Here is a 22,159-nt window from a genome sequence, read left to right as displayed (position 1 = left end):
CCCTCTGCTGCTCCAGGGAGGGCTGCAGACTACCACATGCCTCCTCCGATACATGTGGAGTCGCCAGCCGCTTCTTTTCACCTGACAGTGAGGAGTTTCACCAGGGGGGCATAGCGCGTGGGAGGCCCACGCTATTCCCCCCAGTCCCCCCTCCCCACCCTGAAAAGGCGCCCCGACCGACCAGAAGAGGCGCTAGTGCAGCGACCAGAACACATACGGGGATTCGAACTGGCCATCCCCGTGTTGGTAGGCAACGCAACAGACCGCCACGCAGGTGCGGATCTACGGGGTGGCAGCTGCCACCTCTGGGACACAGTCTTGCCACCCCTGTTGCCACCCCATTTATAAATCAGATAATATGTTTTTAAAGTATATTTTATGTACATGCACGGTGAAGGTCAATGAGACCCGCGCCAAACTCATCTCAAACAGAAGTCGCCGATTTAGAATCCCCCTCCCCCTCACCAGGTGCGGATCTACGGAGTGGCAAGGGGTGGCAGCTGCCACCTCTGAGACACAGTCTTGCCACCCCTTTGCCACCCCAGGAAAAAATCTCTAGATCCGCCACGCTACCTGGACACCCCCGTAATGTTTTGGTTTTGTACGGTTGACTTAGATCAGGCAGCGATGTAGAGCCGTGTTGGTTGAGCAAGCTAGAGGGTGAATGAAGAGAGCGAGCGGCGATAGCGAGAACAAACGTTTTTCGAAGGTTTTTAATCACCGAAACCAGGTTCCTCATTATACAGTTATAACTGTGCACAATAAGTTTTAGGCTGACAGGTCCAGTGGTTTGTGAGATTAACACACACACACACACACACACACACACATACATATTGATTAGGTGTATTGAATCTGTTACTAGTCTGCTGCTGTGTGGGCAGTGTTCCAACCCCAAACACGTAGTCCTGTACACTGAAAGTATATACTGTGTAGCACTTATTAGTATATGGATTAAATCTGGGGCCCTACATCCTATGCATGGAAAGTAGTAGGTCTGGGTAATCAATATTATTTTTTTTATCATCTTACAATGGTATTGCATCAGAATGAAATTTGGATATTGTCATCATGTGAAACACAATTTTGTTGTCTAAATTAATGTTAACCGAAATATATTACCCGAAATACCGCACAAGATGAAGGTCTGAAATATTTGAGGGAGTGTTATGTATGGATTTATATAAATTGGTTTGACATTATACTGTACATTACCAAACATTTCAATGTGATGAACCTCAGATGGATTGTTAGACATATTCTATTCTATTCTATTCTATTCTGACTCTGCATGTACTGCTCAAGCAGCTCCAGGCTGGTAAAATGGAGAAACCATGTGTCGATGTGATGTTGACTATTGCTTTGACACTGAGTCTAGGAGACATGAGAGTTTAGTAGGCTTCCCTTTGCCCTATCTAGCATTACAGCAGGGATGTAGGAAGTAATATGAAGAGACAGTTGGTTTAGCTGGTAAATGTGGCTGGCTTTAAGCTTTTCAGTGTTTTGACTCAGGATTATGTTCTGTAAGTTTGCGTTTATGTGTGTTTGTGTGTGTGTAAGGGTTAGCATGTTTATCCCAGTCAATCTGTCTTTCCTCAGTATGACCGGCTGCCTAAGTGTGTAGTAGGGGCATAGTTTTGAAGCGGATTTGCTCACCTCATGTAGTCAGTGAAGGGAAAATGTCCTGTTATAGCTGAAGATGGGGTTGCACTTCTCGGTAAGCCCGAGAGCCACATTTTTGCATGACTAGAAAAACGTTGACCCCATCCTAATGACCGTCAACCCCCAGCACATCTCCTCCCTTGACTTTCACATCCATTCATCCATTCATCCATCCATTATCCAAGTCGCTCATCCCAATTGGAGTTGCGGGATGCTGGAGCCTATCCCAGCAGTCATTGGGCGGCAGGTGGGAAGACACCCTGGACAGGCTGCCAGTCCATCACAGGGCCGACATTTTTACACCTAGGGACAATTTAGTATGGTCGATTCACCTGCCCTACATGTCTTTGGACTGTGGGAGGAACCTGGAGCACCCAGAGGAAACCCACGCAGACACGGGGCGAACATGCAAACTCCACACAGAGGACGACCTGGGATGACCCCCAAGGTTGGACAACCCCAGGGTTTGAACCCAGGACCTCTTTGCTGTGAGGCGACCATGCTAACCACTGCATTTCACATCAGTGACTCAAATGTATTAAAGGATTAGTTCAGATTTTTGAAGTCGATCTATTCTATACGCACCACTCATGTAGCACATGGATAGGTTTCCTTTTCAAACTCGTCCATCCTTTTCTTCACACTGGCCACACAGCTCTGGCTTGCCATCCACAGTTCAATGCAATTAACGTAGGACAAAAAAAGACACTCCATGATTCAGCCAAAGCTAACATGATGCTACAGCCGTCAATCATAGCAAGTTCGAGTGGTCATTTCGAGACTTTACTGTCGGTTTTATGGTCAGTTTCCCATCCAGTGTTACTTACTACAACACAACCCATAAACCATTACCAGCAGGAGTCATTCCACCACAACACAGCAAAGCAAACACTGAAGGAATTTGGCAATAAAAACAAATGGTTTTTTTCTTAATGAGCACTGAAATTCACTATGACAGACTGCTGTAGCAACAGGCTAGCTTTGGTTGAAACATTGGGTGTTTTTTTTTTCTTTTCCCCCTTTTTCTCCCCAATTGTACGTGGCAATTACCCCACTCTTCTGAGCCGTCCCAGTTGCTGCTCCACTCCCTTTGCTTATCCGGGGAGGGCTGCAGACTACCACATGCCTCCTCCAATACATGTGGAGTCACCAGCCACTTCTTTTCACCTGACAGTGAGGAGTTTCACCAAAGGGACATCGCGTGCGGCGTGGGAGGATCACGCTATTCCCCCCAGCCCCCCGAGCAGGTGCCCCGACACACCAGAGGAGGCACAAGTGCAGCAACCAGGACACATACCCACATCCGGCTTCCCACCTGCAGATACTGCCAATTGTGTCTGTAAGGATGCCCGACCAAGGCGGAGGTAACATGGGGATTTGAATTGGGAACCTCTGTGTTGGTAGACAACGAAATAGACCGCCACGCCACCCGGATGCCCCAAACATTGAGTGTTTTCTGCACTGAACTAGGATTGTTGATTTGTCCTCCGTTAATTGCATTGAACTCTACATCGCAAGCTGGAGCTTCATGCCCAGTATGAAGAAAAGGATGGATGATTATGAAAAGGAAACCTGCCTACGTGCCACACGAGCAGTGAATATGAAATAGGGTTAGACTTCATACGATCTGAACTATTCCTTAAAGTTTTACGACAAATAATCACTATTATACTTGATCTCTTTTTGTAGACAAGTAAGCGTCTCACGCTTGGCTCGTTGTTTTACAGTGCAGAGTGAAATCAACGGGGCATCGACTGGAGGGATGTCTCCGCTGTTCTGGGCTCACTTTCACCAAATGATCCTAATAAAAACCAAAGCATCCTGCTCATAGTCCCTTTAAGAGGCCCGGTCATAGTTTCATAGTTCTTACTCTATCATAATAAATCCTAGCAACTCTTTTCCACCATCATACTGAGCAATTTTAAAGCTGCAGCCTGCTTCAGAAAGTGAGCCCACAGAGAAGCAGTGTGGCAATGTTGACTTGCTCGTATCAAAAATTAGCAACATCTGTACTTTGCTCCCAAGCTCCTCCTCTCAGCCTCCTCCTGCTATGGACCCTCTGTTCAGTAAGCCCACGACTCCTTCCTGTTTAGTTGCTGTCACACGGAGATGTTGAGGAAATCGCTATGTGCTCCCGACCCCATATGTACATCCCTGCTAGCAGCCTTCCTAACTTAGCCCTCTCATCAGCCCAGCTCCAACCACTCCCTCCATCCAGTAGCATACCACAATCCCTCAAAACTTCTGTCATTACTTCTGCTTCCAAGAAATCCCAGCCTAGAGGTTTTGATTTATATACAGACAGGTGACAAATTAAAGGAAACACCAACATAAAGTGTATTAGTAAGGTATTGGGCCACCATGAGCCTCCAGAACAGCTTCAGTGCTCCTTGTCATAGATTCTCCAAGTCTCTGAACTCTACTGGAGGGGTGGAACCATTCTTCCAAAAGAGATTCCCTTATTTGGTGTTTTGATGATGGTGGTGGAGAGCTCCGTCTGACACGACGGTCCAAAATCTCCCATAGGTGTTGAATTGGGTTGAGATCTGGTGACTGTGAAGGCCATAGCATATGATCTACATTATTTCCATCCTCATCAGACCATTCAGTGTCCCCTCGTGCCCTGTGGATGGGGACATTGTCATCCTGGAAGAGACCACTCCCATCAGGATAGACATGTCTCATCATAGGATAAAGGTGATCACTCAGAATAACTTTGGATTGATTTACAGTGACCCTTCCTCTAAGGGGACAAGTGGACCCAAACCATGCCAGGAAAATGCCCCCTAGAGCATAACAGAGCCCCCGGATCCCCTCACTGTAGCGGTCAAGCATTCAGGTTATTCCTTTAATTGGTCACCCATTCGTATATAGACGTGGACTGAAACAATCAATCGGGGAACACAAGCCATTGTAGAACAACTCAGATGATCATTACCGTTGCATGTAGATGATGCAGCTGATTATTTGAGTTAAGAAAATGAAGGAAAGCAAAACTGAACACCGGAAAATAGCCTAGGTTTGGCGATTTTCAACTAATATGTGTAGCGAATTCAGGGGGAGCTGGGAATCGAACCCGGATAGCCCAGACCACGGAGGGCAACTGCGCTAACCAGTCAACTAAAGGGTCCGAGCCGTGGATTCCCGGCTGCCCCTGAATTCACTACTTTGTTGTTAGAAGTGGGGTGGTGAGACCGTGAGGCCACTGGAAGCGCGTGGGCCCAGAGGTGTGAGGGAGCTGATATGCTGAAGCACGGGGACGCGCTTCCCGAAGGAGGTGGGTAGTGTAACGACCACTGATGACTAAACTTGCTAGCCCTTGGCAAAAGGGTTGGACTCTCTAGTTGACTGGTTAGCACGGTCGCCCGTGGTCTGGGCTACCTGGGTTTGGTTCCCGGCTGCGGCGGATTCCCGGCCGCCCCCTGAATTCACTACATGTTTTATAAAGTTTCAACTTGTGAGTTATCATCACTCTGACAGTTAAGTCCCACTATTTTATGAAATATTTATAATTACGATGATTGCTGCCTTTCTGTACACTCAAGGCCACCTAACATTCAAAGATGCAGTAAAACAGACGCCATAAGAACACGGACCAGGAAAAAGCACGTCACTAAATGGGAGATATTACACTGAAGTGAGTAACAGGGGGAGTATCCGTCTGAATTAATCGTACATTACATCATTGCTCTTAAATAAAACACTTAAAAGTACTTTTTTTGTCCTCTGATCACTTGATCAATTATCAGAATGATCGGTAAATAATCGGTGGTTGCAGCCCTAATGCAGGCCCATATTCAACCTCCGTTCTCGGTTGAAGTGCTGGTTAAAGGTGGTGGTCTCCCATCTCATCCCAAACACAACAACCTTTCTGAGACGTTCTTGTTTTTACACCCACAACACTGAAGCTGTTCGGCTCACCAACCCCCTTCCCCCTGATTCTTCTCCAGCCGTGGGCTGGTAATCCTCTGTGGGGTAAAAGTTATGTGCGTTTGCAAGAAAGCTTGCTGCTGGCATGTCGTCAAGGCGTTGCACTTGTTGTACCTAGCAGGTTCCTGCACGCTTGAAGTGGAACGAGTGCCTGTTACGTAATACACAGGGGACACCGTGTCGCATCATCTGACCGCGGGTCCCTGGTAGCCCATCTGCGAAGACGTGAAAATATGAGCGCATGTTTGCACATGTGTGTGTGTGGGTGTGGAGTGCTGGAGTGTTTTAGGATAGTCTCAGTTTTCCACTGGCGCTCTTTTCCATAACCATGGTTTCACTCTGTTTGTTATGACAGTCTGCTAGGTTGCTGCTCAACTCCTCAAGCAACACTCTCTCTCACACACACACACACACACACACAATATTACATCTGTGTATGCAAATAGGCCAAGGCCCAATCATGGAGACCAGATCATGAATGATCAGGGTGGCTTTAATCCTGCCGTGTTGGGTGTTTCCATGTTACTGTCACATGCCCAGACTTTACAGAGCCAGGGGTCACCGGCGATGGCTGGGGGCCATGATGTTATGGCACCCACGAGTAAAAGGTTAGGAGGTTCATGGCCAGTGAACACATGTGATAAAGCATAAACAAAGGAAAAATGTGTGTGTGTGTGTGTGTGTGTGGATCTGGTAAGAATCCAGTCATTGTGTTGCTATCAGTGACTTTGTAATTTTTAAAATGTATCCTTCACACTTACACATGGGCACATGAACACACACATGCATACACACACACACACACACACACACACACACACACACACACACACACACACACACACACACACACACACACACACACACACACCCCATACACATGCACATACATACCTACGTCACTCCTAAACACTCTCTCTACTGTCTTGTGTCTGTTGTTTTACTGCTTTTAACAGTGGTAAAAAATAATATTATCCTATCCTATTCTACTCTATTCTATTCTGTTCTATTCTATTCTATTCTATTCTATTCAATTCTTCACTATAACACTTGGACCTTTGCAGACTTTGGATAGTCCTTTTGACCACAAATTCAATGCAACTTATTAATGGATAATAGCAAGCTTATCAGGTTCTTTGACATTACACCTTTTCTAGACACACACACACAACACACACAGTGTGTGTGTGTGTGTGTGGGGGGGGTGTCATTCCCTGCAGTTAACAGACAGAAATAGCTTTTTAGGAAATCAATGTTCTTCTCCTAGTGGCGCTGGGAGCTGTCTCCAACACAATGGAGGGACTGTCCTGCTTCCTGCACCCTGGGGGAGTATCTCAGAGAGAGAGAGAGAGAGAGGGAGAGTGTGTGTGTGTGTGTGTGTGTGTGTGTGTGTGTGTGTGTGTGTGTGTGTGTGTGTGTGTGTGTGTGTGTGTGTGTGTGTGTGTGTGTGTGTGTGTGTGTGTGTGAGCATGTCTAACTTTGTGCCTGCGTGTGTACAACGAACTACATGAAAGGCCTGCAATGTGGCACGGTTTTGCTTTTTACCCTATAGGAGTCTAAATGGGACAGTCTGGTCAGCACTTGCAGGACCAGATAGCTGTGCATTAGTGTGCCCAGTCCTGTAATTAGCAGCGCCAGTATGCGAGGAAGGCCGGCGACCCTGCTGTTTGTCTTTTCACCTTGCTGAGCATAGTTACGTAACACTGGAAGCTGGCTGCCAGGACCACTGAACTGTTATTTACTGTTTTTACGGGGTGATGACGCTGTGATACCATCATTGTGGGGGCAGAGAGCCTGACGGGCTAACGGGGAAGGGGGGGAGAGAGGGGGAGAGAAGCGACGGCGAGGCGTCAAAGCTTCTTCTGTTTCCTTCCTGCAGCTAAACCGCTGCAAGTGTTGTCATTCATTTCACCACATAATGTGGACTCGCCATCACAGGCTGTATCGTGCGTATTCAGGTTAAGTAATTGCACTTATTAAGAACCTTTAACCACCCGGGCCGTCGTCAAACGCTTTGCTTGAACAGGCAGGACACAGAGATAATGAACCAAGCGCTTACCTAACCGGTTCTGTAAGCGAGAAGATGCAGCACAGACTCCCGGTATCAGGGCTGGGTTTTCATGCGTGTAAGCACGTAGTACGTTGGAGTATTGGTCAAAGTGTTTTGCACGCCGATCCCACGTCTGTTTGGTATTACTGCTGTCCATCCTCAGCTGCAATAATAAACGTGTGCATTTGTAAATCGCTTGCAATAATTTAGCTAAAACTACAGCGCTCATCAGAAGATGTCGCAGTAGCTCGTAGTTCAGAGATCAGGCTGGCATCAGATTTTTGCAGATAAAAACGCTCTAGCTGACTGACAGTCATCGGGGTGTCCGGGTAGCAGCTGTGGTCTATTCCGTTGCCTATCGACACGGGGGGATCGCAGGTTCGAATCCCCGTGTTACCTCCCGCTTGGTTGGGCGTCCCTACAGACACAATTGGCCGTGTCTGCGGGTGGGAAGCCGAATGGTCGGTCGATCGGGGCGCCGTTCGGGGGGTGGGAAGCCAGATGTGGGTATGTGTCCTGGTTGCTGCACTAGCGCCTCCTCTGGTCAGTCGGGGCACCTGTTGAGGGGGAACTGGGAGGAATAGCGTGATCCTCCCATGCACTATGTCCCCCTGGTGAAACTCCTCACTGTCTGGTGAAAAGAAGTGGCTGACGACTCCACGTGTATCGGAGGAGGCATGTGGTAGTCTGCAGCCCTCCCCGGATCGGCAGAGGGGGGGCGGAGGAGCAGCGACCGGGACAGATCGGAAAAAGAAGCTCATCAAATGCTGCTTGTATGCCTGTGTTGATGTGCTGCAGCACGTCTGGTCTCAGCAGAAGTGCCCTGCAGGAAAGCCTAAATCTGGTTCCCCCTCCACCTCTTTAAAAGGAATATGCACCAATATTAAAGCTGCTACGAGGAGGTTTGTGTCTCTGTTGACATTGCGTGTCCCTGTGGACGAGAGCGGTAGTGCTTCATTACTCATAAGCGTTGCTTCTTGTTGCAGACTGACGTTCACCATCTGGTAGCGCCTGCGTTTGTTTTGACGGGACAAGTGAGAGATGTAGGGTGTTTTGGAAGAGCGGCTGTTGGTCAGACGTGCAGCGATGAGGTAACGTGTCTGGTTGTGGCGATGTACCCCGTCCCGTCTGTGTGCCGTAAATTTGTTTTGTTTTGTTGTGGGTTTTTTTGGCAGATTTTCGGGGAATCTGACCCGGAGACGAGCATTTGAAATCGTCCTATATGAATTTGAGGTATTTTGACGTGCCTTATGATCATTTTAGAAATCCTACTATCGATCCCTGGGAATCATTAGCATCTGGACCTTCATACCAACGGTAACTATGGTGTCCAGTTATTTACAGTGACACAGAAGTGAAGCTGCCATGGCAACCGGAGCCTCAGCAATGACAGGGGGGGAGATGTTACAGCCTGATATGTGACGTTAATGTGTCTCAGAGGATTTCAAAGGCAATTTCTAAATCTTTTATTCTTGGGGAATAGATCAAAATCCCGTAAAACGGCAACATGTAGGAAGGCGGGGGGGGGGGGGGGGGGGTTGGTGTTTTGACAACATGAATTTTCATTTTAAAAGTTGGTGTCCCATACTATAACATGATCGGTTGAGAGTAAATGTCCAATTTAAGATTGTTGAGGCCAGTTTGTTAACATAAAAAAGGGATGACACGGAGATTTAAAGAATTTATTGTGAGGTGAATGAAACTCCCCATCGTGAAATGACTGACTGAAGTTTTGTTTTATTTTCTCTATTTCAGAGCTCCTCGGCTCGGCAAAGAAAGTGAATGTCAACTTCCAGGATACTGATGGGTGAGTGGGGCAGTGCACGCACACACACACACACACACACACACACACACACACATTGTATTTCAATTTGTATGTCACAGATGAAACCCCAGGTGCCTTTACATTACTACATATTTAGTAGTTTTTTTTCTATTTTTTTTAATCCCCCCCCCTTTTCTCCCAATTGTATCTGGCCAATGACCCCGCTCTTCCGAGCCGTCCCGGTCTGCTCCACGCCCTCTACCGATCTGGGGAGGGCTGCAGACTACCACGTGTCTCCTCCGATACATGTGGAGTCGCCAGCTGCTTCTTTTCACCTGACAGTGAGGAGTTTCCGTAGTGTGTGGGAGGATCACGCTATTCCCCCCAGTTCCCCCTCTCCCCCGGCCAGGCACCCTGACCGACCAGAGGAGGCGCTAGTGCAGCGACCAGGACACATACCCACATCCAGCTTCCCACCCTCAGACATGGCCAATTGTGTCTGTAGGGACGCCCGACCAAGCCGGAGGATTCGAACCAGCGATCCCCGTGTTGGTAGGCAACGGAATAGACCGCCACGCTACCCGAACGCCCCATATTTGGTAGTTATGTATTATATTACACACTCCATAGTATATCTGAAACCAGAATCCTGCCGTCGTTCTCTCATTCTGTCATCCCCTTCAATCATTCTCTCCCTTCATGTGTATCCTCCCACCTCTCTAAGTCTTCCTCCCACTCTCTCCCACCCCTGCATCTAGTGTGTTGTGACACAAGGCTCTCAGAGCGTGGTTTCTGCTTCATTAGAAAATATTGAATTTATTATTGAATTCATTCATTCACTCACGCTCCCTCCTTTCAGGCAGATAAGATGCCCATGACATCTGACACTTGAAAAGACATTTCTCTTTCCTTCCCTCTTTGAAGCACTCACACACACACACACACACACACACACACACACACACACACACACACACACACACACACACACACACACACACACACTCACACACACACTCCTTCCTGCCTCTTTATACTTGTTATCAAAACCCCTGTTTGCATGTGGAGTGTCAATATGTGAATCTGTGTGTGTGTGTGTGTACACAAAAGTGTAAAGTTGTGAATTACACAATAAATGGCAAAAGTAACATCCTACGGAAATCTGCAACCCTCTCTGCCCCTATCAGTGCCAGTGCCTTTTCCATTGTTCTGTCAATGACCCAGCACTATCACTCAACACCACATTTAAGGTGGTGTCCGGGTAGCGTGGCGGTCTATTCCGTTGCCTACCAACACGGGGATCGGCAGTTCGAATCTCCATGTTACCTCCAGCTTGTCTGCAGGTGGGAAGCCAGATGTGGGTATGTGTCCTAGTCACGGCACTAGCGCCTCCTCTGGTCGTCGGGGCGCCTGTTCGGGGGGGGACTGGGGGGGTAGCATGATCCTCCCACATGCTGCTTCCCGCTGGCGAAACTCCTCACTGTCAGGTGAAAAGAAGCGCCTGGCGACTCCACATGTGTTGGTGGAGGCATGTGCTAGTCTGCAGCCCTCCCCGGTCATCGGCAGAGGGGGTGGAGCAGCGACTGGGACGGCTCGGAAGAGTGGGATAATCGGCCGGATACAATTGGGGAGAAGAAGGGGGGGGGGACACCCATTTAAACTAAAGACTGTAATATTAATTGGGTTAATAAAGATAAACACATGGAAAAAACTTACAGATTTGCTTTGCTGCCCATCGAAACAACATTGTAATGTTGTGTGTGTGTGTTTGTGTGTATTGATGCCATCGACGCTTTGCCTCTAACTGCTGTTTCGCTTCAGCACTCGACAGGAACTGGTGCTCGGTGGTTTGATGTGTTTGGTCATTTGAAATTTAAATTGCAAAAAAAAACAAAAAGCTGCCATAATAAAAAGCTCATGAATCAAGTTAAAAGTCTGTAATGAGCGCAGGGTGTCTGGGATTGAATAAGCGTAATTATTTAGGATTCAAACCTACTCTTGGCGGATGTCAGTTAGGAGAGTTCGGTTAATGAGTTCACGCCAGATGAAATCTTTTAATTGGAATCTTTCATCATCAATTCCTGCTTTTTTTTCTTCTTCTGCTTTTCCGTCCAAGCTGCTGGCATTTTGCTGAGCTGTGTGTGTGTGTGTGTGTGTGTGTGTGTGTGCGCGCGTGTGCGCATGGGCATTTTAAGAGCGCTGCTCATTTCCTGAGTGCTGTCAATCAGCCAGTCAGAAGTGGTTAGTCATCACTGGCAGCAGTAATGCAGCGATTGCTGTTGTTTTTTTTTCATCTATAGGTTATTAAGATAATTAGAAAGTGAAAGGAGGGGGAGAAGGGGAGGCAGAGTGAAGTGATAGAAAGAGAGACAAGAGAAGAGGATTGTGATTGGGGAGGCAAAGGCGTCCCAGAGATGCATTTGAGTTGAAGTAAGGTCCTCAGAGTTGTTTTGCCAGTGCTGGCGAACAAAAATACACCGTTAAACCAGGGTTTTCAACACGGGTAGGGTATCTGTTGGCAAAGGTATGATCTAAACTCGATATAGCATATCCGCCTTTTAGCCACAACAACTTCTCTTCTTCTTCAAACCTGTAGTTAGCTGTGCATCATGCTATTTTTCCTGTAAAATTCTGACCTGGGGGCAGCACAGTGGCGCAGTTGTTAACGCTGTCACCTCACAGCAAGAAGGTCCTGGGTTCGAGCCCCGGGGTAGTCCAACCTTGGGGGTTGTCCCGGGTCGTCCTCTGTGTGGAGTTTGCATGTTCTCCCCGTGTCTGCGTGGGTTTCCTCCGGATTCTCCAGTTTCCTCTCACAGTCCAAAGACATGTAGGTCAGGTGAATTGGCCATACTAAATTGGTGTGAATGTGTGTGTCGGCCCTGTGATGGACTGGCGACCTGTCCAGCCTGCCGCCCAGTGACTGCTGGGATAGGCTCCAGCATCCCTGCGACTGGGAGAGCAGGATAAACGGTTTGGATAATGGATGGATTCTGACCTGGCAATAATCATTAAAATGAGCAACAACTACAATATGACTCGTGATTTGGACAACGGTAGATTAGATGTTGTTGTAAATATGCCTGCAATCGAAAGGGTCATACAGCATGGGGCATTTGTTTGCAGGCAAATCTTTAGAATTGTAGCTTTAGCTAGCCACTTGGACGTGAAGCTGCAGTTTTGAGGGAAGTTTTTCAAATCCAGACATGTCAGCTTTCACCTACTGATGTAGTTCAGTCACACCTGCCCTGCATTACTGTCAGAAATGATTCTCCTTTTGAATGGAGCAACGGTTTGTGCATCTACAAAACAGACATCTGGGCGTCCAGGTAGCATAGCATGCATGGTCTATTCCATTGCTACCAACGCGGGGATCTTCGGTTACCTCCGGCTTGGTCGGGCGTCTCTACAGACACAATGGGAAGCTGGATGTGGGTTTGTGTCCTGGCCGCTGCACTAGCGCCTCCTCTGGTTAGTCGGGGCACCTGTTCGGGGGGAACCAGGGGGAATAGCGTGATCCTCCCACGCGCTACGTCCCCTTGGTGAAACTCCTCACTGTCAGGTGAAAAGAAGCGGCTGGCGACTCCACACGTATCAGAGGAGGCATGTGGTAGTCTACAGCCCTCCCCGGATCAGCAGAGGATGTGGAGTAGCGACCAGGATGGCTCGGAAAAGTGGGGTAATTAGCCGGCTATAACTCGGGGGGAAAGGGGGTAAAAAAACAAACAGACATCTACTTCATAGGGGTGTGTTCAACAGTTAAAATTGGTGTAGTTCACAAGAATAGTCTGTCATTTGTTTTTCTTGTTAATACAACTTTAATGAAAAGTCTGTGTTTTTTTGGGGGGGTCATGGGAGTCTTACATTTCTCTCATTTTCGATTTTATCGCCCCCACCAAAATATCAATGAGTTTGTCCTCACCGGTGAATTTCATCATATCACAGAGGAAGTCAGAAAACGACACCACAAGCCACTGGGTTGGGTTGTCTGACCAATCTGTAATTACATACACAGATTGCAGGTTTAATTCTGTTTGGTTACGACAACATGCCACTTCCTGTTTTCCCAAGAAACAACGGGGATGTTTTTTTTTTTTTTTTGCCGCCTCCGCCTGCCTCCCGCCCTGTCCATGACCGCACTTACCATGTGTGTATAACAGCAGGGTCAGGACAAGCCAGTTTCCATGATGGCTCCTCAGGTTGCATAGCAGCGCTTATCTGGCCCGTTTATGTTTTCACCTGCACTTTCTCCTTCAGGGACTCCTCGCTGGGTGTCCTGCTTCTGGACAGGCCCATGGATATTATCTGCTGCTAGACAGATGTCAGGCTCTGACAGCCACTCAGATCAGCTGGAATCGTTGTCACTGTTTTATGGCCTATAAAAGCAAACCTGCAAACACACACCTACATTTCTTCTGTGTATACAAAGTGCAGAGATGCAAGTGTGTGTGTGTGTGCGCACACATACACACAAGCAAATATACATGAACTTATACATGAACCAGGGGTGCACATAACTTTTTTGGTCTGGTTCTCAAGGGAGCACCTGGAGACGTTGCTTGGTACTCGGTCTTTATGCGGCGCGGTTATCCTACAAGTTGTCGTGATCACTACCCTCCTGACTGCGCTCGTCACTGTCTTCCTCTCTTTTAAACATGGCAGATGGAGATGTAGGCCTTCTTCTTTCTCCCTGGTTGAGTCTGCGATTAGCTGTTTCCATCCATAAGTCAACAGCTGGCTTCGGGTCAAAAGTCTGTGTTGTCATCTTAGACAAGTGGATGTGCATCAGGGATGAGAGGCGGCATTTGTACTTGCTTTTTATTATATTGAGATGTGAAAATCCCCTCTAACATGCAGCACTGCTCAAGGGCAGTGTAAGGGACAGCAGAAGGCCTTTATGAATGTTGGCGTAACTATCTGGATTACTTCGCTTCACCGTGTTGACCAAGTCATACACAGAGGAGACTGCCAAACCTTTTCCTGCTTGCTTTAAACACATCCATTCTCTTACAGTGGAGTCTCTGTCAACAGACAAGCTGGCCTCATATTTCTGGAGGATGTTAGTAAATGTTGTGTTGCCAAAACTGTGGAGGTCTTGCATTTCTTGAGGCCAAGCTGAAGGATCAAAAATTGATCACACGACTTAAGGGATTCATACCTGCTTTCAAACTCATGAATTAGACCTCTCAATACATCAGCCTTGTCCCTGTCAGCATCAGCGTTTGAAACAGTCTCTTTCCTGTAGTTGCCTTCACTGTCAAGCGATAGTGCCCATGACCATGAGCTCATCTTTGCATTCACCAATAATTAGTTTATCTTGCTGGAACCTGAGGGAGGTGAACTGTAAAACGTTTCCAGTGTCATGTTGGCCAGGAAATAATGAAAACGCTCTGTGCAGATACGTTTTAGGTCACTGTCATCACTTGTAGCCACTTGAATTTGAATGGCAGGTCATAGCCTCCATAGTTTCAATAGAGTCTCTTGCCTCCATGCAGACCATCTGATGTTGTGAAACCTTCCTAGTTTCACAAAGGCAATGCCATTCTCATCATATATCTTTAGTTGTTCTGTTCTTTTTTGAGCCCCCTCTCTGTAAATAAAAGCTCAGCAACTTGACACCGGCGCGATTAAATGTCTCACAGTATGGTACCATGCGATCGGCTGATGTTGTGTAGTTCTTGAGTGTGTAGGCAGTACACAGAATATGCACAAGGGAATCCCCGATCGCCACCATCTGACGCAATTTGGGAATGACCCCACTGTAAACTCCAACGTTGACTGCTGCTCCGTCTGTACACACCGAGACCAACTTCATCTTCCACTGATCTCTTAAACCACAAGTATGGAAGAGCTGCTCCAGTCCGTTCAATGTCCTGTGCCGCTCGGTTCACACCCAAATTAATTAAGCCAAGGAAATCTGAGGTAAACTCTCCGTAGCTAGAAAGACACAGTGTACACAATTTCCTGCTCCACTTGTGTTATGTCTTCTGATCCATCAAAGAGCACGCCCCAGAATTCAGCTGCCTTCATTTTTTCACTCGATTCTAAGCTGATTGTTTGTGCGATGGTCTGCATGATGCGGGACAGTATCAGTGGCGGCGACAGGGTATGGCTTGGTTGGGCTACCAAGAATTGTGTTAGCCCCACCTTAGCCCCACCATGGAACAACCAAGAAAATTACCAAGCAGAATTAGCCAACCCAGTGCCTCCACATTAGCCTGGCATCGCCAGACCAATTCGCAAATGCGAAGGGAAACTCTCATTTTCGATCTCCAAGCGGTGTTATCAACGGGCGCAGACCAAATGCCGCTATTAAAGTGATGACATCATTTTCGTAAACAGAACGGACACACGTTCAGATAAATTAGCTTGCTAGCTAGCGCCATTGACATTTATTGCAAGTTATAATCACTCATACGAACAATTACACTGCCAAATATGAAACTCTCAGACACCTTGTTTACTGTTGGTGTTCAGCACTACGGATAGGCCGATGTGACACATTGTGTTTATACACTATGTGTTATGTTCTTGTTTTAAATGCTGCCGCCACGCATCATGCAGTGGACGGGTGTGCCTGACAGCATGAATGAGTTGAAATAGCATGAATAGTATTGTGTAAACTCAGTAGTAGTAGTGATCGTCTACGTCTGTTGCTCTCGATGTAATTTTGCATGTGAAAAAAAGAGAGTGCAATCATCTAACCCATAGTCACCTAATGCGTGGTATTTCTAGCTGTTGGGAGGGAGTGCTATTCTACTGTGTATGTATTCACATTGAAATTCTGGCATTGATTTGAGCCCCGCCACTGTATGGATTAGCCCCACCGTAATTTAGCTAAAAAAAAAAAATTCTGCCGCCGCATCATGAATGATATGCACTCCCGACATTAACTCCAAGCCTCTTGAAAAGAGCAATATCCTCCTCATATGAACACATAGGGCGTGCATGTTTCTCTTTGTGAAAGGCCAACAGAAAAATATTACACAGTGCTTGACGCTGTTCTTCATTCAGTTTGTCCTGCCACGTGTCAAGAGGGCGAGTGGATTTCTGATCCTGGCTGCTTCTGTTATCAATAGTTTGCACTTGTTCATGTGCTCTTTACTCTTCTCATGCTTTTCAAACGCTGGATGACTGGATTTTTTTTTTGTCCTTATATAAAAGGCGCTGCTTTTATTCGCGAGATTGGGATTTTCACGGCATATTTTACACCACATCTCTGTGTGGTCATCATCACTTTGGAGCCAGGCTAATTCCTGCAGCCACCTTTCCGTGAATACACGTTTTTTATGTACAGGCTCAGCCTCGCATTTCTTTGGAGGTGGTGCAACACCAAAGAGAGTAGTTACTTAATGTAGCTTGCTTCTTGGACATTTTGATGAATGGATGAAAATCCTACAATCAGAGAAAAAAGTGTAACATTAAGCTAGTTGTAACGTAAGATAACCATTTGCCAGAGCTCACGGTTTAACAGTTAACCTTGCTAACTTCACACACAAAAAAAACGCATGCTCTTAATCAAGAATGAAGGCTAAATGTTGCACAATTAACAATTAATTATTAAAATTGACGCATTTTTCATAATGACTTTCTTACCAGTGATATATGGAGAAAATCCTGTAAGTAATTGTGTCCCAAAAATATTGGTACGCAAAAGCGCCTCTTTTTGTATTATCTGCTGCGCATCGTTTATTTTGACCATGCATGGGCACCTGCACATCAGTTATGTGCCCCTCTGACATGAACATGTACATGCAACACAACATACCTGTGGTAACATGGAGGTGTTTAGGAGAGATGGCAGTGGGGTTTATAACTAGATTGTTTAACACCACCTTAGAAAGTGAGAGGATGCCTGAGGAGTGGAGAAGTACACTGTTACTGATTTTCAAGAACAAGGGTGATGTGCAGAACTGTAGCAACTACAGAGGTATAAAGTTGATCAGCCACACCATGAAGATATGGGAAAGAGTAATAGAAGCTAGTTTAAGAGGAGAGGTGATGCTAAGCGAGCAGCAGTATGGTTTCATACCACGAAAGAGCACCACAGATGTGATGTTTGCTTTGAGAATGTTGATTGAAAAGCATAGAGAAGGCCAGAAGGAGTTACATTGTGTCTTTGTAGATTTAGAGAAAGCATATGACAGGGAGCCGAGAGAGGAGGTGTGGTATTGTATGAGGAAGTCGGGAGTTGCAGAGAAGTATGTAGGAGTGGTACAGGATATGTATGAGGGAAGTGTGACAGTTGGAAGAGGTGTGCAGTTGGAATGACAGATGGGTTCAAGGTGGAGGTGGGATTACATCAAGGATCAGCTGAGCCCTTTCTTGTTTGCAGTGGTGATGGACAGGTTGATGGACGAGATCAGGCAGGAGTCTCCGTGGACTACGATGTTCGTGGATGACATTGTGATCTGTAGCGAGAATAGGGTGCAGGTTGAGGAGAGCCTGGAGAGGTGGAGGTATGCAGAAGAGGAATGAAAGTCAGTAGGAGCAAGACGGAATACCTATGTCTGAATGAGAGGGAGGACAGTGGCATGGTGAGGATGCAAGAAGTAGAGGTGATGAAGGCGTATGAGTTTAAATACTTGGGGTCAACTGTTCAAAGTAATGGGGAGTGCAGAAGAGAGGTGAAGAAGAGTGTGCAGGCAGGGTGGAGTGGGTGGCGAAGAGTGTCAGGAGTGATTTGTGACAGAAGGGTACCAGCAAGAGTTAAAGGGAAGGTTTACAAGATGGTTGTGAGACAGTGGCACTGACGAAAAGACAGGAGGTGGAGCTGGAGGTGGCAGAGTTGAAGATGCTAAGATTTTCACTTGGAGTGACGAAGAAGGACAGGATTAGGAACGAGTATATTAGAGGGACAGCTCAGGTTGGACGGTTTGGAGACAAAGCAAGAGAGGAAAGATTGAGATGGCTTGGACATGTGTGGAGGAGAGATGCTGGGTATATTGGGAGAAGGATGCTGAATATGGAGCTGCCAGGGAAGAGGAAAAGAGGAAGGCCAAAGAGGAGGTTTATGGATGTGGTGAGGGAGGACATGCAGGTGGTTGGCATGACAGAGGGAGATGCAGAAGACAGGAAGAGATGGAAATGGAAGATCCGCTATGGCGACCCCTAACGGGAGCAACCGAAAGTAGTAGTAGTAGATATACGTGCAACACAAATGCATACAACTAGACATATGCATGTAGAAAAATCCACAAACACATTCACATTTACATAGACGTTTTCACACTACCCCAGTGCACGGTGGTGCAGTGGTTAGCGCTGTCACCTCACAGCAAGAAGGTCCTGGGTTCGAACCCCAGGGTTGTCCAAACTTGGGGGTCGTCCTCTGTGTGGAGTTTGCATGTTCACCCTGTGTCTGCAGTGGGTTCTCCCCGGGTGCTCCGGTTTTCCCCGCCATCATAAAGACATGCATGTTAGGGTTAATACTCCTGCCTGTGCCCCTGACGGAGGCATGGCGAGACGAACTGGAGCTGGTCCCCGGGTGCTGCACGGCGGCTGCCCACTGCCCCTAGCTGCACAGCTAGGATGGGTTAAATGCAGAGAAAGAATTGCCCCACGGGGGTTAATAAAAATACATACACATCAGCATGTGCACACAGTACATTGTGGATGTACACAGCCATACTCACTCATGTCAACACATGATTACTCACACAAAGGCAGACTGACTGCCAGACACAAACACACAGTCACACACTTACAGTGAAACGTATAAACAGGTGACTGTGTGATAACAAAGAATGCTGACTAACTTATATCAGAGATGCCAGCACATACACAGGCTGCTTAGATGTTTTAGCCAGGGAGACACACACGCACACACACACGCACACATCCCTTCGGGTATATGGTAACAATATTTCACATGCATATGCACACAAAATAAAGATGTGTAATTACATGCACACATGCACACAAGCATGTACACACACACACACACACACACACACACACACACACACACAGGTAAACACATTTTATCTTTTCCATCACTGGAGAGGAGATAAAATAGACCAAGAGATAATGAGACAAGATAAAATTCTTTGTCTTTTTCTTTCTTTCTTTCTTTGTCTCTATGTCTTTGTCTTTCTTTGTTTCTTCCTTTTTTTCTGTCTCCTCCTCTCCCTCCATCCCCCTCTCGCTCCTCATTTGGACTGCAGTACCTCTGGCCACAGTGTGTATTTGTGTGAAAACCCGTAGCTTAAAATGATGCTGATGAAGGCGACTACGGCAGTCATCATCACCACCTTTTCTTCATCATCTGGTGATGAAGAAAAGGTGGTGATCATGACTGCCGTAGTCAATGACATGTGTGTGTTCAACGTGTGATTGGTAAAGCGGTGTCTCTAGGGAAGAGCTGAAGCATAAAATTTCCCTCATTACTGAAACTAGGTCAAACCGTGTGTGTGCGTGTGTGTGTGTCTCTCTCTCTATAGTATGTGTGACAGGTGAAGAGAGGAGCAATGTAAAGCATGGTAGAGGGGGTGATTGAGCAACAATGGAATCCTGTGAAGGGCACGCACACGTGTGCTTGTGTGTGTGTGTGTGTGTGTGTGTGAGATAGAGAGAGAGAGAGTAACAGAGAGAGAAACAGAGGGATTTTTTATTTTTAAAAGTAACCCTTATTTTTTTTAAAATACAACAATATTCAAAACACAAGCAAATAAATAGATAGATACTTGAAAATAAATAAATAAATCACATCAGTTCTCCAGAAAAAAACAAGCTGGTTGTCTTTTACCGAGCACAGCACGTCCCCATGAGCCCAGATAACACTGAATTGCTGGATATCTTTCATTTCTCTGTAATAATTAAAATCAATCATCATCCTGGCTTTCACCATCCTAGTAAACAGCGATTTTATATCAGTGTCTGCTGAGTCGTCCATCTTCCTCTTTCTGCTTACATATATGGCCATTTTTGCTCGTCTCAAGATAAAAATTCAATAGTTGACATTTTTCTGTTGCAGTTTGTTTATATCTAAACCCCAGAATGAACATGTGTTTGGAGAAAACCTCCCCTACCTTGCTGAATAAACCCTCCAACAACATGAGCAGTGGTACCGGGCGCACACACTCCAGCTAACAGTGGAAAACAGTTTTTTTGTAAGAGCAAAAAAGACTTTTATCTCTCACACCCTGACCAATAACAGAAAGAAAAGTGTTAACTGCTACTATCCCATGTACAATTCTCCACTGTAAGTCAGCAACCTTCTTTGTTAATAGTGGTTTGTATAGACCCCTCCAAGCAGGTCTGACATCAGCTCCCAAGCCCAGATGACCTCGCCGAGGTGTGTCAACACGATTTTGTAGTTTACCCTTGTTTAACACTTAATCATCATTCCACATAGTAATTTCCATTTTACCACTTCCAAATCTGGAAAAGTACTTCTTTTCTCATCTAAAAAAGAACTGAACAGTCATCAAAACTGGGACGAAAACCTAAACAAGGAAAAGGATCATCTGTATTGGGCACGATCAAACCATTGCTGTATTCATGTAACAGGAGGGATCCATGTCCCGTCAGACAGCGTTTCAAGTGTTTAAGCAGCTTGTTGATGATTCTCACAGATCGCGCTCCCAGACCAGCCGCTGGGGCAGCTGCGTTGTCCGAGTCAGGTCCAGCAGTGTTCACCACTGATCCAAGGGTTGGAATCCGTGCTCTGCAAAACACTTCTGTGACTGCTGATCCTGCCCAGCAGGGTGCGTGCTGACGTCCTCCATGCACCACAGGCTCCTTCAACAACCAGTATAAGGAGTCACTTTGCACTTTCCTCTCTTTCACCATCATTTTCCACATGGTGAAAACTCCACAGTAGAAAGATGGCAAGGTTTGGAACATCAGAGGTCTTGAGATCCACGAGGAACAGTGAATCGTGCAGTCCCAGACCACCAAACTTCTGCAGAACTGTGTGTGCTAGTGGTCTCCACACCAAGTTTTTTGGGTCATAAAGCAGCCTCTGGATAAACTGAAGGTGGAAAGCAGCACCTCTACTGGCCAAATGTATAAGTCCTTGTCCTCCTTCCTCCTGTGGGAGAAAAAGAACAGCCTGGGGAATCCAATTCAATTTATCCCACAAAAAAACCAACTTGAATTCATGAAAGTAAGTTTGAAGGGGGATCAACACAAACTAATGTGTGCCATAATGAAGAGGACCCTAGATTGTTGATTACAAGTGTCCACCCTCTGTAAGACATGCTTGGCAAGAGCAAGCCTTGGCAAGCTGGCCTTCTGTTTTTTCTCAAATTTTCCCCCACTTCTTTTCTAGCACAGATTCTTCACCTAAAAAAATACTCCCAAGTACTTTATCCCTCCTTTTTTTCCCCAAGTTAGCCATCCTGATAGAATTAAATTATCTAGTGGCCTTTTCCCAATCATCACAGCTTCACTTTTTTCCAGTTCACCTTAGCAGATGAAATGTTATTAAAAAGATCTACTGCCCCCTCTAAGATATCGATATCTTGTTAATCATTAACATAACATCGTCTGCGTATGCTGAAATTTTTACAGCTGGAGTACAACCTGGAAATAAAAACACCTGAGCGTTCTTTTCGGAGTTTCTGACGAAAAGGCTTGATGGGAAGGGAATACAGCATCCCAGAAAGAGAGCATCCTTGCATACTTCCCTCTGTACATTAAAAGGTTCAGCCAAACCACCATTAATTTTTACTATACTCACAATATCACAGTACAGTACCTGGATCTTGGCTATGAAACCTGGGCTGAACCCAAAAGCATTTAGCGTC

The 22,159-nt window shown here is 46.4% G+C and overlaps 1 protein-coding gene across 1 annotated transcript in view; it reads left to right on the top strand.

Annotated features, from left to right (window-relative positions):
• Nucleotides 1-22,159, top strand: part of caskin1 (CASK interacting protein 1) — a 152,718-nt gene that overhangs the window by 65,903 nt on the left and 64,656 nt on the right. Inside the window, exon 2 of the mRNA XM_056287897.1 lies at nucleotides 9,398-9,449. Within this exon, the coding sequence (XP_056143872.1) occupies nucleotides 9,398-9,449 (52 nt within the window). The remainder of the gene's footprint in view (nucleotides 1-9,397; nucleotides 9,450-22,159) is intronic.

This window comes from Lampris incognitus, chromosome 10, assembly GCF_029633865.1.
Source record: "Lampris incognitus isolate fLamInc1 chromosome 10, fLamInc1.hap2, whole genome shotgun sequence".
Classification (NCBI taxonomy): Eukaryota; Metazoa; Chordata; class Actinopteri; order Lampriformes; family Lampridae; genus Lampris; species Lampris incognitus.
The sequence above is the reverse complement of the archived record's forward strand: the minus strand, read 5'-3'. Positions and strand labels throughout refer to the sequence as shown.